The sequence below is a fragment of the Cavia porcellus genome, unplaced genomic scaffold, assembly GCF_034190915.1.
Source record: "Cavia porcellus strain 051 isolate PalLab524CR breed Dunkin Hartley unplaced genomic scaffold, mCavPor4.1 scaffold_14, whole genome shotgun sequence".
Lineage (NCBI taxonomy): Eukaryota > Metazoa > Chordata > Mammalia > Rodentia > Caviidae > Cavia > Cavia porcellus.
Window position 1 is genome coordinate 24,833,301 of NW_026947497.1, and position 18,470 is coordinate 24,851,770.

The 18,470-nt window shown below is 33.9% G+C and overlaps 1 protein-coding gene and 1 pseudogene across 2 annotated transcripts in view; both read left to right on the plus strand.

Annotated features, from left to right (window-relative positions):
• Hspa4l (heat shock protein family A (Hsp70) member 4 like) overlaps positions 1 to 18,077 on the plus strand; it is a 47,727-nt gene extending 29,650 nt beyond the window's left edge. Inside the window, exons 13-19 of one of the 2 annotated variants that reach the window (XM_063260751.1) lie at positions 1,330 to 1,428; positions 3,205 to 3,342; positions 6,143 to 6,268; positions 6,704 to 6,811; positions 11,029 to 11,148; positions 14,178 to 14,339; positions 16,796 to 18,077. In XM_063260751.1, the coding sequence (XP_063116821.1) occupies positions 1,330 to 1,428; positions 3,205 to 3,342; positions 6,143 to 6,268; positions 6,704 to 6,811; positions 11,029 to 11,148; positions 14,178 to 14,339; positions 16,796 to 16,984 (942 nt within the window). In that variant the 3' untranslated portion in view covers positions 16,985 to 18,077. The remainder of the gene's footprint in view (positions 1 to 1,329; positions 1,429 to 3,204; positions 3,343 to 6,142; positions 6,269 to 6,703; positions 6,812 to 11,028; positions 11,149 to 14,177; positions 14,340 to 16,795) is intronic. The other variant, XM_063260752.1, reaches the window with a different exon arrangement.
• Positions 6,818 to 11,082, plus strand: LOC111753571 (nucleoplasmin-3-like; annotated as a pseudogene).
• Positions 18,078 to 18,470: the final 393 nt, after the last annotated feature.

Consider the following 18,470-nt stretch of genomic DNA (forward strand, 5'->3'; position numbering starts at 1 on the left):
AAAGAATACTGTTTAATCTTCATCTTTCACACTGTAATATACTTGGAGCTTATGCTTTTTTTTTTTTTTTATCTTTTTGAGCAGGGTCTCTCTGTGCAGTTCAGGCAGGCTTGAGTTCATTTTGTAGCCCAGGCTGGTCTCAAACTCACAATGATCCTCCTGCCTCAACCTCCCAAGTGCTAGGATGACAGGCATGAGCCACCACTCCCAGCTGGGGTTTATGCTTCTTTCATAGCATTACATGGAACATGTAATTTGAAATCATTTTAAGTTCTTAGTTTCTTATTAAAGCAGTGTATTTTATTAGTACTTTTTAATCTAAATAAAACCGATTCAGAATAAGTTTGGTAGTATACACACACATACTTTTAGACTAAGAATACATGTATATGGCTTCCCCCCCCCACCCCCGCCTCACTATCACCTTTTTTTTTTTTTTTTTTTTTTGTCTTTTTCGTTTTTATCGGTACCAGGGATCGAACTCACGACTGCCTGCTTGCAAGACAGGCGCTAATGCCGCTGAGCTAAATCCCCAGCTCCACTATCACTTTTTTTTAACCTCTTGTCCATCACAGGGTTTGGGCAAGTAGAAGAGTTGGAAAGAAGCTAGAATATCAGAGATAGTTCTTTTAACTACAGTGATTCTCTAATTCATCTTTCTCTTTGGAACAAATGAACATTTATTCAAGATAAGTTTTGGGTATTACATGTTTTCTTAACTCTAGATATAAGTGAAGATAAATAATACAATTTTTTTCTAACCCCTGTATCTAGCCTTTTTTTTTTCAGGAGAACAGTGGTGGGTATGATTAAGAAGAGTAAAAAAAAAAATGCATTACTGAAGATTGTTTGTCAAATGGAGAATCAATTTGGGGATTTTTATTGGTTAAAAGCTTCTTTTTTAGATACAAAAACATCTACTCTGACAGTTTTGTTGAATTTTCTTTAATATTTTACTCCATTTTAAAATACATAATTAAATTTTCAAAAACTTTTTTCTTAAATTTATTTTCCAATGTTACATCTTTATAGATTTTTCATATCAACTTGAATGGGTCTTTTGTAAGCTTACTACAAGTTTGAGGACAACTTTCTATATTTTGTAAGTGTTTGAGTCACCGGTGGCTTAAACAGTGTGTACTTGTAGAATATCATATAATTCTTTTTATTTTACTTACCTGTTAATCATTTGTTATTAGTCTCCTTTGAAAAACGAGCCTGTATCATGTACATATATCTCATGACAGGCTTAAATTCTAAGATTCAGTTAAATTTGTTTTTAAAAAGAGAGATGAAATATATATTATTAACTGTATATTTTCTTGCCAGGATAAAATGCAGGTTGACCAAGAAGAAGGAGGTCATCAAAAAAGTCATGCTGAACATACCCCAGAAGAGGAAATTGATCATACGGGAGCCAAAACAAAGGTTTGATTTACTTTTTTTGTAGTCAGATCTTTTGAGATTGATATTTTGTTGTTGTTGTTGTTTTATTGGTACCAGGGATCGAACTCACAACTGCATGCTTATGAGGCAGGCTCTTATGCCGCTGAGCTAAATCCCCAGCCCTGATATTTTTAATTAATATATTCGCTTTGTAATGCTTGTTCTTAATGCACTTGTTTTTTTAAATCTTAATAATATAGAAAAGTACAGAAAGCTCCATAGCTAGAATAAATACATTTCAGTGTTTTAGTACAGAGGTTTTTAAACAGTGAACCTTAATACTAAAAATTTTTGATAGGGAGAAATATTTTTAGTAACTTTTTTCTAACTAAAAATCATAAGCCTCAAAGAAAATATAAAACAGAGTAAGCCAAATGAAGTAAACTTAAATTTGCAAGTTTAAGAATTAACTACTCCTTAAGCATTTTCTTGAATATAGTGTTTTTCTTTTTGCAAAAATATTTTAAAATACAAAATTTTGTGGGTTTGATCCCCTACATCACAAAAATTACAAAATTTTAAATGATAAATGTCTTTATTATTGAGAATAATTCCAGTACTGGGTTACTCACTGCTGATGAAAGAAGAGACAGCTGAGTGTAGTAACACGTGACTGTACGTAATCCGTAGGGGCACGCTAGGGGCTGAGGCAGGAAAATTGGAGGTTCAAGCCCAGCCTGGGCAATTTAGCAACTCTCTGAAAATAAAAATGGCTGGAACTGTAGCTCAGTGCAGAGGCCCTGAGTTCAGTCCCCAGTACCACAGGAAGTAAGTGAGATACCCTGTCCCAGTCACCCAGGTAAGTATAGCTATAGACTTAAGCCATCATCTTCAACAGATTTTTCTAAGTTTCACAGAGTATATTCTGTACAGGTTAGCTGTATAGGTTTTTTTCACAGAGGTTTTAAATCCTAGATTCTAAAATCATTTTTAAACTAAAACTTGTTTCTGTAAAATTTGCATTTTGCATTTTCTTTTTGCTTTTAGCTTACCCAATTTTTGTTTAACACTTTGAGATACAGCTTACATATCATAGAATTTACCCATTTAGATGTATAATTCAGTGGGTTTTGGTATATTAAGAATTGTGCAGCCAAATCACAATTTTAGAACATTTTCATCATCTCCCAAAACATCCTTATACTCATTAACAGTAATTCCTCATTCCCCTAATCCCTCTTCCTACCAACCCTAGGCAACTAGTAATCAACTTTATATTTCTATAATTGCATATACTGGGCATTTCATAAAAATTCATTTGTGAACCAGTCATGACTGTAATCCCAGCACTTGGGAGGCCAAGATAGGAGTATTACTATGATTTGAGGCCAACCTGAGCTTATAGGGAGTTCAAGGCCAGCCTGAACTACATAGCAAGACCCAGTTTCAAAAACAACAAAAATAATAATACATTTATAAACATCTTTCTTAATTAAGCATTATGTTTTCAACATTCATTCTGGCTTTAAGATATGTCAATATTTCATTTCTTGTTTTAGCCTAATAATAATGCATTGTATGAATGCCTGCCACATTTTATTTCTTAGTTGATGGATATTGTTATTTGTTTGTTTACTGAGTAACACTATTAAGAACACTCATGTATGATGTTTTTGTATATGGGTGTTTAAAATACTACTTTAAATTACAGTAAATAGTAGTGGTTTTATTTGACTTTACCTTTTTTTAACCTTTAAAATTGCTTATTTTTCAGCTAGTTTTAGAAATTAACACTTCTCTTTTGAATTTCTCTTGCAGTCAACTCCCTCAGACAAACAGGATCGATTAAATCAGACCATTAAAAAAGGAAAATCCAGAAGCATTGATCTGCCTATCCACAGTAGCTTGTGCAGACAACTGGGCCAAGATCTTATCAACAGCTATATTGAAAATGAGGTATATAAATCTGAAATGATGTTAAAATAGGTGGTGTAGTGCTTTTATAACATTTTGTACAAATCAGTAGTTATCTCCAACATTTGGGAAACTATCCCCTAATTTCTAAGGTACTATTAAGCAGATTCTCTGAGCTTTATTAATGTCATATGCAGTAGCTTTCATCTTAGTTATGTAAAAAACAGTCTTTTGGGGGGTTGTTTTGTTTTGTTGTCTTTTTGAGATGAAGTCTTGCTAGGGGTTCAAACTGACCTTGAGCTCACTTTGTAGCTCAGGCTGGTGTCAAACTTGGAAGGATCCTCACACCTCAGCCTCCCAAGTTGTGGGGCTATAGGCATGCACCACCAAGCCTGGCTAAAACAAGTCTTAACTTCCTTTTATTCTAACAGTAATATCCAATGTGTCATATGGAGAAATATTAACAACTCCTTTTTTTTAAAATTGTGTTGTGTTTAAAGATTAAGGCATTCTCTATTCAAACTGTTTTCTGACTCATTACGTATTTTTTAGATGTTATCATTTACGATTTTTATATGTCCCTGTCTAGTTACATGTTTAATTTTATAGTCCCTAAAATAAATGAGTTTTAAAAAATGTATTTTGTTTCTTCACCAGTAACTGTAAGAAATAATTTGTATCTATTTCAAAATTTATATGAAGTGGTATGTTCTATTTTCTACAGTTTTGACTGGCATTAAAAGGTCAGTCTTTGGGCTGGGGATGTTGCTCAGCAGTGTAAGTACCTGCCTGGCAAATACAAGGTCCTGAGTTTGATTCCCAGTACAAAAAAAAAAAAAAAAAATTCAGTTTTTGAAGTGCCCCTTACTCTACCATCTCCTGTATGTTATTTTACGAGATTTTTATTTCTACCATCTCCTGTATGTTATTTTACGAGATTTTTATTTATACTACTACCATTTTAATTACTTCACCTATATCATCTATCAATTACTTAAAAGCCTGATTTTACGTGAAGCAAACATTCCTAGAGGTCTGAAATAATTCTGAGCTCATTTATCTGAAGGTGAGTTTTCCTAAAGGAATGAATTATAGGAAAGCAAAGTTGGGGTGGATTTTTTTTTATCAGAAATGAGATTTTTCTTCATTTTTAAAATATCTTATTCACAAATGTCAATGTATTATATTTATAAAGGAATTCTTATTTTTAAGATATGTTTTTATTAAAGGGAAAATTTTGTTCAGGAATTATATTATGCAGATTCTTTTATTTATTTTTTGGTTTTCATCATAACAATTTTTTTGGATGGGGGGGGTATCAGGTATCAGATTCATGACCTCACACTTGCCAGACAGGCGCTGTGCTGCTGATCTGTATCCCTGGCCTCATCATCATAATTTTGGTATCTTATTTAAATCCTAAATCCTCAAAACAAACAGAGATTATGAGTACTGTTAGAGATCTAGATTTTACAGATGAGAAAATAGATATATGTACACTAAATTACACATAATCAGAAAGTGACCTTTGGATTGGGTCCAAATAATCCGTCTCCAAAGGTCAGCATCAAAGCCACTGTACTAAATCCCTTCCCAAGGGTTGCCTTCAGCATTAATTATATGTATTTTATATGAATTACAAGTTTATTAACAGCCGTGTAAGGTAGAATTATACTGTCTTATTTTAGGATAAGAAAACAGATTTTATGACTTGCTTGCTTTCTGAAGCTAGAATAAATAAGATTTGAAATTAAGTACATATGATAATATGGTTTGTATTTGTTTAACAGCTTTATTGAGATATAATTCACACGTATAACTCATTTATGTACAGTATATGATTCACTGGGCACAGTGGCTTATGCTTGTATTCCCAGCCTCTCTGGAGGCTGAGGCAGGAAAATCACAAATTTGAATCCAGCCTAAGCAACTTTTGGTGACTCTTGTCTCATTGTAAAACTTTTAAATGGGGGAGTAATGAGGATGAAGTTCATAGGGCAGAAATGTTTGCCTAGCATGATTGAGGCCCTAGGTTTGATCCAAAGTATACAATTCAGTAATTTGAGGAATATTACTTTTAAAAGATATAGTTCATATTTGTAGCATAAAATTTGCCATTTGTTAAATGTACAGTTAGAGGCATTAATTACATTCAGTTATGCAGCCATCACTGCTATTTCAGAACAACTCGATTGTCCTAGACCTTGTAACTATTAATATTTGTCTTTCCTCTCTTCTCTCAGCCTTCAGGAAATTCTGTTATCTGCTTATAGGAATTTGCTTAGTCTAGACAACTTGTATAAGTTGAATTATATAATACTGAGACCTTTTGTTTATGGCTGATTTCACTTGACATAATGATTTTAGAGTTCACTCATATTGTATAGTTTATGTCCAAATTTGATTCCTTTTTAAGACTGAATAATCGATTATCTGCATGTGTATACATATTTTGTTCATCCATTCACTGATGAATAGACAGTTTCTACATTTTGGCTATTGTGAATAATATTGCATTTAATGCTGTCATTCAAATACCTGCTTGCACCCCCTGCTTTCAATCCCTCTGGGTGTGTACTTGAGAATTTTCTAGGTCAGTAGTAAATCTGTAATTCTATGTTTAGCTTTTTAAGGAACCTCAAAACTGTTTCCATGTTGGCTGCTCCATTTATATACCCACTAGCAATGTATGGGGATTTCAGTTTGTCTACAACCTCATAAACACTTAATGTCTATTTTTAAAAATATATTTCCAATAATAGATGTGAAGTTTCTCATTATGGTTTTGATTCACATTACTGTAAAGTATATTATGACAGTTAATCTGAAACTTTTTGAACAGGGGAAAATGTTAATGCAGGATAAGTTAGAGAAAGAAAGAAATGATGCTAAGAATGCTGTTGAAGAATACGTATATGATTTTAGAGATAGACTGGGAACTGTCTATGAAAAATTCATCACTCCAGAAGTAAGTAAATTTCATAATTTTTTGTGAGAACTATTTCAACATTTGTTTCAAAATGCTAGTATGAGGCAATCACTAGTTAAAGCCAAGACAGGGCAACTTACTGAGACCCTGTCTTTAAAAAAATTTTTAAAGGGCTAAGGACATAGCTCAGTACAAAGCCGAGGTTCAGTCCTCAGTACCACTGGGGCAGTAGTATGGGAAACAACCAGTATGAATTATATGAATATTGCACCAAGTTTGTTATTTTTGTCAGTGTTCTTAAGTCCATATTGAGATGGTTTTATTTTACCAAGTTGCAAAAGGATGATGAGAAACATATTTATGACTAAGAAGCCTCAAAATGTGAAATTTAACTTGAAAAGATCCTGTGTCTCCTAATGATTTTGACTTCGGTGGAAAGAATTTGTAATTAGTGTCTCTTAAATATGTAACTAGGATATGCATAAACTATGTGCAATACTGGAAGACACAGAAAATTGGCTCTATGAAGAAGGAGAGGACCAGCCTAAGCAGGTGTATGTGGACAAGCTGCAAGAGCTAAAGGTGAAGTTTTCAAAGTCCTGTGTTAATGCTGAGTAAAACATGATTTCCTGAAAATGATCATATAAAAAGCACAGTGTATTTTTTTAGTTAAATTCATTTTTGTTTAATTGATAGGTAAATATTCTTATTTTATGATGTAAACGTGGTTTGATGTACATTATGGTAGCGTGATTACTTCATGTACTTTTAGGGGAAGTTAAATGTTTAAAATCTACTTAGCAATTTTTGGACATATAATATATTGCAATTAACTGTGGTTGACATGCTGTACAACACGTGTCATGTATTTTCCCCTGACTGAAATACTATATTCCTTGACGGGCATCATCCCATTTATCCTCATCCTACCTGGCAGTCAGCATTTTAACTCTGCTTTTACAAGTTCAGCTTTTTTAGATTAGACATGTGAGGCTATGCAATATTTTTCTGTGTCTGGCTTATTTCACTTACTATACTTTCATCCAACTTGTCTCAAATGATAGGATCTCCCCACTTTTTTTAAGTATTAATAGTATTCTGTTGAGTATATATAGTACATTTTCTTTATCCATTCATCAAGAGATTCTACCTCTTTATGGTTATAAATAATGCTGTAATGAACATAGAGATACAGATCATAGAGATACAGAGGTACTAATTTAATTTACTTTGGACATATACCTTGTATTGGGATTACTAGATCAATGTGATAATATGTAAGATATTTCCAAGTCAGATGTGTATGAGGAAATGCTCTTGCATTTTGAAAAGTAACCAATATTGTGTGATAACGGAAATCAAATGATATATAATTGTGATATCAGTGTATTTAGTAGATAACCAGAATATTACTGTTATGCAAGATAGATATTACTGATATCTTTAAGAAATGATAGATTTATCAACTTGACCACTAGTTATCTGTTAGAGGAGTCACCCTTCACCGTTCTGAATTTGGAAATGTGATATAAGCCTACTGTATTTTCATATTAACTGATGAAGACCCATATGACCGATTCAAAAATAGCACCCCTGCTCTTGAATGTCCTTTCACAAGTACAGATACCTAGCCACCAGGGTCCCTCTTTCTAGGCCACTTGTATGATTTTTAAGGAAAAACCTAAAACCTATTCGCCAATTTTCATTTGGCTCCTTCTCCATGCTTGTTCCACAGCCCTTTCCCTATTCCTAAAAAAACAAAAAACAAAACAAAAAAAATCTTACAAGGTTAGAAGATAATATTGAAAGAATGTAGAGACATTTTAGTCATTCCTTTTTAGTGTGGCTCACATTAGTCTCTAAGGTCCAACTGAGTTATAATTACTGGGCTCTTCCTCAAGTGATCCCACACGCCCATGATAGGCTTTCCATGATGCCACTGCTAGTCCTCAACTCCACAAGTTACATGCCAAGTGATGCCATTAGTAAGATTTAGAAGACAAAAAATGTAGCCTTTTAAGACCTGATAATGTTAGGAGGGTGAAAAAGGCATTTAACTATAAAGAAGTTACTATCTTAGGAAAATGACCTTCATGTCAATAAATTATACCAAAGGGAATAGCTAGCAACTAGACAGTCTGTTTATTACAGCAAAACTTAAGTCTTTATATTTTCTTTTTCATAGTTATTTCTATTCTCGATCCCCCTAAAAGAAAGGTACTTATTTTAATGCTTTACAAAAGCCAAGCAGCTGAGGGTAATAGTAAGTGAAAATCTCAGCAGTACCTCTAACTTGGATTCCTTTGTCTGAAATATGTGAAATTTTTGTGGATTTGACTTTTTTTGTTTTGTTTGAGATGGATTTTCAGCATGAAGTACTTGCTCCCCTTTCAAAACTATTAAATTGACTGTATCAAATGTAGTATGGTACTGTGGGATAGATAAAGGTAAAACCTGCATAAAGATTTAAATTCACTTCCTAGGTAGAATACCAGTGTGGATTTGTTTTGACAAATGGTACCATATGATATTAAGAGAAAAGCAGTGACAAATATTTGACTATTTATTATTTCCTTTTTAATTTTTCTGAAGATTAAAATTTTTATAGAATAAGTTGATTTTTCATCTGTAATCCACTACTCAGGAAGCTGAGGCAGGAGAATTGCCAGGAGTTTAGCCAGCTGGACTACATAGTAAGTTTGAGTCCAGCCTGAATTACATAGAAAAATGCTGTCTTTAAAAAAAAGGACTGCTTTGCAGCATGGCCTTCGCTGCTGCTGCTGCCTTCCTGAGCCCAGAAAGCAGGGTCCAAGCCAGCAGTATGGGCAGCATTCGGGTCCTGGCTCCGGTCACCACGGACAGCTTATGCTTCGGCTGGAAGGTCTCCAGCCGATGACAACGCAGAACACCTTCTGGCGCTGACCATGCTCTGCCTTACCAAGGGAGCGAAGAACAAGTGTAACGTAGTGGCCTGGAACCATGATCACCAGGAGATCTCAGGCCTCGTGGCCAGCCTCAAGTTGTCTTGCCACCCATGCTCAGTTTGGATGACTGCTTCCAGCTCCAGCCACCGTAATCTTCCGCCTGAAATGGGGCTCTGGCCGGTTGCGGATCACTGGGCGGCATCATGTTGTTACTATAAGCAAGGATGTTTCTGAGGAAGAAGAGGAGGAAGCAGAGCTGTGCCCCATCCTTCCTGCTAAAAAGCAGGGGGCCAGGCCCGAGCCTTCTTTGCTCAGGGAGCTGCCTGCTGCTATCTGTACCATGCCGAGTTCCTGGACAGGTTTGAAGAATTGTAAATGTTTCTAATGCGTTGAGGAGGAAGAGGAAGAGGAAGAGGAAGAGGAGGAGGAGGAGGAGGAAGAAGAGGAGAGTTCTGGGGCAGAGATGGGGTGGGAGGGACTTGGGCTGGTGCTAGGAGAGAATGGGCACCGGTCTTCCACCAAGCCCTAGGATCCCCTTTTCTACAGGGTAGGAGGGACTCTGAACTTATATCCTGACCCTTCCTCCTCACCTGCCTTTGAGTTGGAAGTTGGTACTTGAAGCTCAGAACTATGTTTTTAACGCTTTTTACAGTTTTAGATAAAGTTTGAAATAAAGTGTTGTGGTTTTTTGCAAAAAAAAAAAAAAAAGAATACTCTGTATATAAAGCATTAAAAAATTATATTATCCTTTTAATGTGCTTCCCTCCAAAGTTATAGGCTGTTTTAACAGTCAAGTACTGTCTAATGTATGCATTTGGAGGGAAAATATATTACATATAAATACAGTAACATTCTAATCTAATAGATAAATATAAATGGCATATTTATTTATTATATATAGGTCAGTAACCATATTGCATACAGTTACATTATTCATTATTAATTTTTTTTTTTTGTCTTTTTGCTTTTTATCGGTACCGGGGATCGAACTCACGACTGCCTGCTTGCAAGGCAGGTGCTTATGCCGCCGAGCTAAATCCCCAGCCCCTCATTATTAATTTTGAAGCCAAGTTAAATTTATAAATTACATATAGAGTATAATTGTCCTTAATAGTTTTCTTTTCCTAGTAATTTTATAAAACTTTAAATACCTAGCTATGAAAGAACTGGTTTTGATTTAAGATTTATGACTTGAGGAGGCTGGGAGTGGTAGCACATGCCTGTAATCCCAGCACTTGGGAGGTGTAGGAGGGTCACTACAAGTTCCAGGCCAGCCTGAGCTACACAGTGAATTCAAGGCCAATCTGAACTACATTGTGAGACCCCCCCCATCTCAAAAAAAAAAAAAGTATAATAGATGTGAGAACTACTGAAAGGTAATCATGTAAATGAGAAAAAAATGTGATTTAGGCATTCTTGTATATGACTTAGAAATAGCCATAGCCACTGGAACGCACTTATTTGTAGGGAAAGAAGAGGGGACATAGGGCTGAGGTTCAGCAGCATGGCACCTGCCTGGCAAGTGCAAGGTTGTGACTTCAATTCCTGGTACAAAAAAAAAAAAAGTAGTAGTAGTAGTAGAAAAGGGGACATATTTTGTTAAAAAAAATTTTTTTTTTTTGGTACCGGAAATCAAACTCGCAAACCTCATGCTTGCCAGGCAGGTGCTTATGCAGCTAAGCTAAATCCCTGGCCTGATAGGACATATTTTAATATTTTCTCTTATTCATCATCTTGAAAGGGGCAAATAAAGTTTTCAGATTTTAAAAAATTCCTTGTTATTAACTAATGTTAGTCTCCTATTATTTTGCTTTGAAATTCTCTATCATTGTTTTTATTCTTTTTTCATTTAAAAAAATTTCCTTATGTTAACAGAAATATGGCCAGCCTATTCAAGTGAGATACATAGAACATGAGGAGAGACCAAAAGCTTTGAATGACTTAGGAAAAAAGATTCAACTTGTCATGAAAGTGATAGAAGCATACAGAAACAAGGTATTGAATAAAGCCAACTGGTGATGACATGTGTATTGTACCTGAAAACAAGTGGGGTTTATCAAAAAGTGCTCAGCTATAATGTTTAATAATTGCTACCAATTTCCAAACTTTTTGTACCAAACTTAAAACTTATTTTTTTACTGGAGAATTATCATTAAAGGATTGATACATTTAAAATTGAAGGAAAAAAATCAATGGGTTTTATCTTCTAAAATTCCTTGTAACCACTAAATAAATTAATCCATTGGCAAAATTACTATTATAATAATTCCATTTTTTAAAATTTCATTTTCTTGTTTTTATATAGTAAAATGACATTTTATTAACCTCATTGAGATTAAATTGCTGAATTTTGTTACTAAGCTGCTTTTTCTTTAAATTGGTCTTATTCTTCTAGTCCAATATTCATATATAATTCCCTGTACTCTATTCTTTTATATATATATCAAAGTCTTTTACTATAATTTTTCACTGTTTTAAAGCCTCAGAAATGTAGTTATACAGATCACATCTTTGTTTGGCTACAGCAGCAAAATTTAGGAAAAAATAAGTGCAGTGTCTGAACTAGGAATTGAGAGACTTTTTCTATAAAAAGACAGATGTAAATATTTTGTTTTTGCAGTATTGTGTCTATAAGCTACTTATCTCTGCTATTGAAGTGCACTAACAGCCATAAAACTTTATTTTAAAAATAGCCATTTGAACTTGGTCCATGGACCAATTTGCCGATCTTCCTCTAAATATTCACTGTTATCCCCAGATTTTGTCATTGCTATTAAAACGATATTGCTGTGTATCTGGAGAAAGGTTATCTCACGTTAATTCTCACTAGGATATTACTCCTCTCCAAAAAAAGTTAATACTTTTGCCTTCAGTTACATAAAAGTTGGTTGAGGATTATACAGGTAGTAAATTATGGTAGTTAGTATTCAAGCATGATATTATACAAGTTCTCAACAACTATATTATTTTCCCCACTATACAGGGTGGAAGGAGATTACTTATTTTAAAAATAAAAGGTTTCTAAATTTGATAAAACTAAATCTACCCACCCTAAAGAAAAATCCTGTACTGTGAATAATGTGTCAGTGTATTTCAAATGCAATATAATTATTTTTGCCTACTATTTACCGGGCTTTAGCTGCCTTCTTGAGTGTGTAGGTTCAAAATCCTATCCAAAACAAGATACAACTTACACTCAGGAATTTGAATTTTTATTATGTGCAGCAAACCAAACACTAAACCTGTTTCTCATGCTTCTTTGGGAAAAGGTAGACAATAAAGTTATCACAAGTATGTCAGATGATGATAAAGAGCTATGGGGAAAGAAAGGAACTGGCAGAAATGGGTAGAAGAGATTTGTCAGGCAAATAAGGGAATATTTGTGTCACAAGAGAACTGAAAGGGATAATGGCCCAAGATACATCTAGAAGAAAAATATTATAGAAATAGAGAATTGCAGTTGCAAAACCCCCAAAGGAGAACAAGGGAAAACAGCATGGTCAGTAGAGGTTAAGGACAGCAGTTGCCAGAGCAAAAAAGGCCTAGCTGTCTATTGTCAAAGTTTGGGTTGCTGGGCATACCTGTAATCCCAGCAAATGGGAGGCTAAGGCAAGAGGATCACCATGAATTCTAGGCCAGGTTGAGCTACAGAGTGAGTTCCAGGCCAGCCTGAACTACCTAATGAGACCCTGCCTTCCAAAAACCAAACACAAAAAAACTTTGCATAAATTGAAAGCTGTTGGAGGGTTGACTTCATTTTAAAGGATCTACATGTAGACTAAAGACATTGTTAGAATAATACAAGAAAGACATGATAGAGGCTTAAACCCAGATAGTTGAGGTACAAGAGATGGTTAAATGTTGCATTTATTTTGAAGCTAAAAATTAACAAGATTTAATGTTAGGTATGATGTAAGCACAATAGAAAGAGAAGTCAAAAATGATTCCAGAGATTTTGATGTGAAATGATAAAGGTTCCATAGACTGAGAAGAGGAAAATTTCAGAGAAATGGGTGATAATATAATCAGGACTTTGAGGCACAAGTAGCATTTTGAACTTTACAAATGAAAAATATGTAGTTGGTTTACCATATTGTTCTAGTGTATAACTGTATACATATGAATATGTGTTAGGTATGAATTTTTTTAAAACATGTAGCTGGGGGATAAATGAAGAACTAGCAAAAGAAACTTAAGTGAGCCACAAAGCAGAAAGAAATTCAAGAAAATGTATCAACCCTAGGAACTAAGGTAAAGATGGTAGGTGTACAGTTTATAGTCATAGGAGCAGAAAAAGGACTTGAGTACCTGAGGATGTTTATGGTTCAAAACATGGCATTACCATCTTCACATTTCTTTCGATTCTGGAGTATCTGTTCATTTCTTTTACTTTCTGTGTCTCATCTATATAATCGGTCAAGGGAATCCTCTTGCTATACAAATTACATTGCTATTTCTGTCTGCTTCTGTGATTAACCAATCTAACTCATAATTTCTAAGTTGTTTCTAGTATGTGGCAGCTGAAATTTTCTTTTTCATACAGAATTTTATTGTATCATTCTACTTAACAGGAACTTACCATATTGTTCTAGTATATAACAAAATTTTCTGTCTACTTTGTTTATTATGTGCCTCTGTACCTAATTTTTCTGTATATCTTTGTGGGTTTTTGTTTTGGGTTTTTTGTTTTGTTCTGTACTAGGATTTTGAACTCAGGACGTCATGCTTGACAAGCAGGTGCTGTGCTGCTGAGATACATCCCCAGCCCAATTTCTCTGTATACTCTTCATACATTTCATTCCATTATAGCTGTTTTCACATTGAATATTAATCATTCTTTTTCATAGCTTCTTCATAAAGCCTTTCATTTTAAAACATACTGATTTTGTTTTCTAGGTTTTATATTTTGCTTTTATCATATGAATATGTGTTAGGTATGCATTCAGTAACAAACTTTAAAGCAGAAATTATCAGTAAACTAGTGCTTACCAACTCAGTTACAGTAAATAAAACTTTTTTAATAGGATGAAAGATACGATCATTTGGATCCTGCTGAAGTGGAAAAAGTTGAAAAATTTATCAGTGATGCCATGAGTTGGCTGAACAGCAAGATGAATGCACAAAACAAATTAAGTCTCACTCAAGATCCTGTGGTAAGAGTGGCAGAAATAGTTGGAAAGTCGAAGGTAAGAAACTAAATAAGTTTAGGATTAAAAAGTTCTAATGGAAGTCATACTCTAAGGAGTAATCAAGTTGTAAAAGAACTTAGAAAAACAGAAATTTAAGGCAAATCCTTTATTTTGCTGAATATTTTTAAAGATTCTAGGCATAGACTATCTCTTCATTTTTAAAATTTGTCACACAAAGCTGCTCTTTAAATTTTAAAACTAGTACAGAATGAAATAAAGCAAAATATGATGACTTTTGACTGTCAAATAACCCAAACTTCCAAGATACAGTGAGATTCTAAAGTCTTCATTACAGGATAGGTCTGTTTCTGATCTAGTTTGAAGTCTACAAACTTTAATAATAAAACTTCATTTTTTATAAGTTTATCTAAGATGAGATAAAACTTTCCAGTCGAGGAAAACACTTAGAAAAACATGGTGACAAAACTTCATTAAAAGATTTGCATCCAAATAGAAAAAGTAAAGACTGTGGATTAGCAATTGACAAAGAAAGAAGTTCATATCCAAAAAATAAATGAAAAAGTGTTCACCAATATCATTAATCGAAGAAATGAGTATCTGTGTATGAGGAGAAATGGATGCTAGCCAGACATGGTGGTACACACCTGGAACCCCAGTACTTGGGAGGCTGAGGCAGGAGGACTGCCACAAATTTGAAGCCAACCTGAGCTACGTAGTGATTTCAAGACTATCCTGGACTACATAGCAAGACCCTATCTCAAAAAAAAAAAAAAAAAAAAAACCCAGAGAAAGAAAATGGGTGCTTTCCCCTGAGCACTTCAGATAAATCTGTTACAACTTTCTTAAAACAGAATAAACATACAGATTTAAAGTGAGTATACCCTTTAACACAAATTCACAATTCTAGGAATTACTACATAAATTCATGCATGTATATGTACACGTAGCCATGAAATACGATATTTTAGATATGTATAACATTGCTAAGAAAGATTACAGAACTGAAATAAAATTATCTTGTGTAAATCTGTGCTAATTTTTATGCTTATATATATGCATATATATGAACATAGATCTAGACAGTCACCAAAATGTTGAGCCAGGTGTGGTGGCACACCACAATGTTGAGCCAGGTGTGCTGTAATCCCAACACTCAGGAGGCTGAGGCAAAAGAATTGTTGTAAGTTCGAGACCAAAATTCTCATCTATAGATACTTCAAGATCATTTTTACTTTGTTCAGTATTTTTATATTAATTTTTTATTTTACAGTCAGTTAAATAAAAGTATTTTTGTTCTGTGAAAGTTTTGTCAAGAAGTTTGTGATAGATAATCTATTTCTAATCAGGTAAGAAAGAGTTCAATAGGAGCAGTTTGTCATTAAAACATTGTCCTATCTCTTCATCCCTAAACCAGTCTCTGAAACTGGTCTGAAAGGTTTTTTAATTTGAATAGTTTATATAGCAGTGTGTTTGTGTAAAAGCCAAGGAAATAGAAAATACCTGATATTTCATTTCAGTTTATTTTCCCTTTAGCTGAAGAATTGAAAGCAAATTGTAACTAAGAACTAAAGTTAGCATATATATACATACATATATACATATAAATATATAATATATGGTTTGTTAGAATTGTAAATGTTGAGAAATTTCAGTTTCAGTGTTGAAAAATTTCAAATAGGTGTTGTTTGACATATTTCCCATAATTTTCAAGGCACTCAGCATATGTTCAAGGAAGAATTGAAAATTAAGGCGAGGCATGGTGGCACATGCCTATACTTCTAGCACTCAGGAGGCTGAAGCAAGAGGATGGCTGCAAGTTCAAGGCCAGCCTGGGCTACAAAGTGAATTCAAGGCCAGCCTGAACTGCATAGTGAGACTCTGTTCCAAAAAAACAAACAAAACACTAAAAATTATTCCTAACAAAGTAAATGAACATTTATAGGTAAATGGATGCACCTAGAAACTAAACTCTTAAGTGAAATATTGTTTCTCTGGTATGAGAAACTGAAAGTGTTAATAAGGTCTAAAATGTATAATAGATATTATGAAATAGGAAGAAAACATTCAGATGAGAAAGGGCACAAGGCAAGGGGGAGCAGGAAAGAAAAGAAGAGGAAAAAAACAAAGACAGAAATGAAAACAAAGCTTTTGTAAAGAAGGAGAAAAGATGCAGAAGTGAGGGAAGGAGAATGGGAAAGACAAAATCATCAGGGTGTACTGTGTATGGGTTCCATGTGATGGATGCTGTACCAATAAACTTAATAATGATATATTATGAGAAAACAAGTTTTAGGAAAGTTAGACACAAAAACATGTTAAACATTGAATAGTTTCTAATTGCCAAAACATGTGCTACCTGGAAGGTAACCCCTCCATGAACCATTTAAAAAACAGTTACGTAGCTGAGCTAACATAAGAATGTAGAATTATGTGGAAATTTAGAAAATTAATGTAGAATTTGAAAGTTAATATTATTTTGTTCGTGTCTATAGGAACTGGATGATTTCTGTAACCCCATCATTTACAAGCCCAAACCAAAAATAGAAGTTGCTGAAGACAAAGCAAAAGCTAACAATGAACACAATGGACCAATGGATGGACACAGTGGGCCCGAAACCAAACCAGATATAAAAGACAGCTCACAGCATACTAAATCTTCAGGAGAGATGGAAGTGGACTAAGTTTTAATTTTGCCTTTATATAAGTCAAGCACTGCAAGTAACCACAAGGTCCATTCATCTTTTACATCTGGTATACACAACAGATAGATGTTCAGTTGTTTTATACTACTTTTTGTCATTTGTTTTTAGAGTAGTTTCAAAGTGTTCAGAGTGTACCTTTGTTTATTTCCATTGCTGCTTTTGTGAAGCTTTAGCTCAATGAGGATTTACAAGTCAATTTAAGCTTTCCTGATATTTTCTATCAGACATGCAAGATTTAGTATGTAACTGGCAACAATCTACCTTATTTAAAGCTTCTACCTTGGATAAAACCTCAGTTCCTTTATTCAGAAAGGGTTACTGTGTTGCACTATTGTTACAGAAGCATAGACTTACTGCATTGTTATTTTGAAAAACAAATTAAAATTGATGTGGTTTAAAGCCACTGAGGCACTGACCTTTTTCTAGATTGTATTAATTTAAATATTAAATGAGAGGCTATTTGACAAGTTAGTGTATCTCATTAATGTATCAAGAGAACTCCAGTTTTATAGTCATCAAAGAAATGAACCAAATCCATGTGAAAAAGAGAAAATGCACAATTTTTGTTAGGGTGACACCAGCAATTTACTTCTTTTTTTAGCAGTGCGGATTGATTTTTTTCTTGGAGTAACTGTCTTTTTTGATTGAAAATTTTGATTTACTTGTGAAGGGAAGTTGTGGTTAAAATAATGCTAGCCTATACATTCATGTTATAGGGAAAATGCTGTGGACCACAAGACATGCATCTGTAATATTGATAGCCTTGTTTCAGTTTTTAATAGTTGTCTTGGTTTTCCTAACTGATTTTGTTAGTAATACCTTAACACAGGATGGGGAGAAATGGCACAGTGCATTGCATTATATATATTGATTTACTGTTAAAATATAAACACTATTAAATAAGCAGTAATACTTGAAAAGAAGCACTTATACTACAAAGTTAGGAAATAATGCTTGTAATAAATTTAACTGTTATATATCAACAGGCAAAATATATAATGTTACATAGTGTACTATGATATGATGTGATTAAATTATAGTTCCTGCTGTTAAATTACCTTTTGAAACCTTGGCTGCAGTTTTGGTGCTTCTTAAATAAGTGGGAAGGAGGGACAGTTCAGAATCTATTCTATGCTTCATCACCAGACTTGTTCACATCTCTTCATTCTCTCCAGAGGCTTGAAACTGTTATCCAGTGGTTAAAGACAAAAAGTTACATTTCAACCTACAAGGGGAAGAAGCATAGACAAATGCGTGGGCTTACATTCTTAGTGCTAGTCAATGAGATTGACAGGTTCAAATTTTGAAAGGCTCATTTTTACCCCAAAACTAAATGTTTATATTAAAAAGCATTAATATTGACTTTACTTCAGTAGTATATATTGAGAGTATATCTTTAGGGATAGTCATTTCTCAAAACTAGTTCTCTAATAGAGATTTTGTTTCTACAATGTAGCCTCCACTT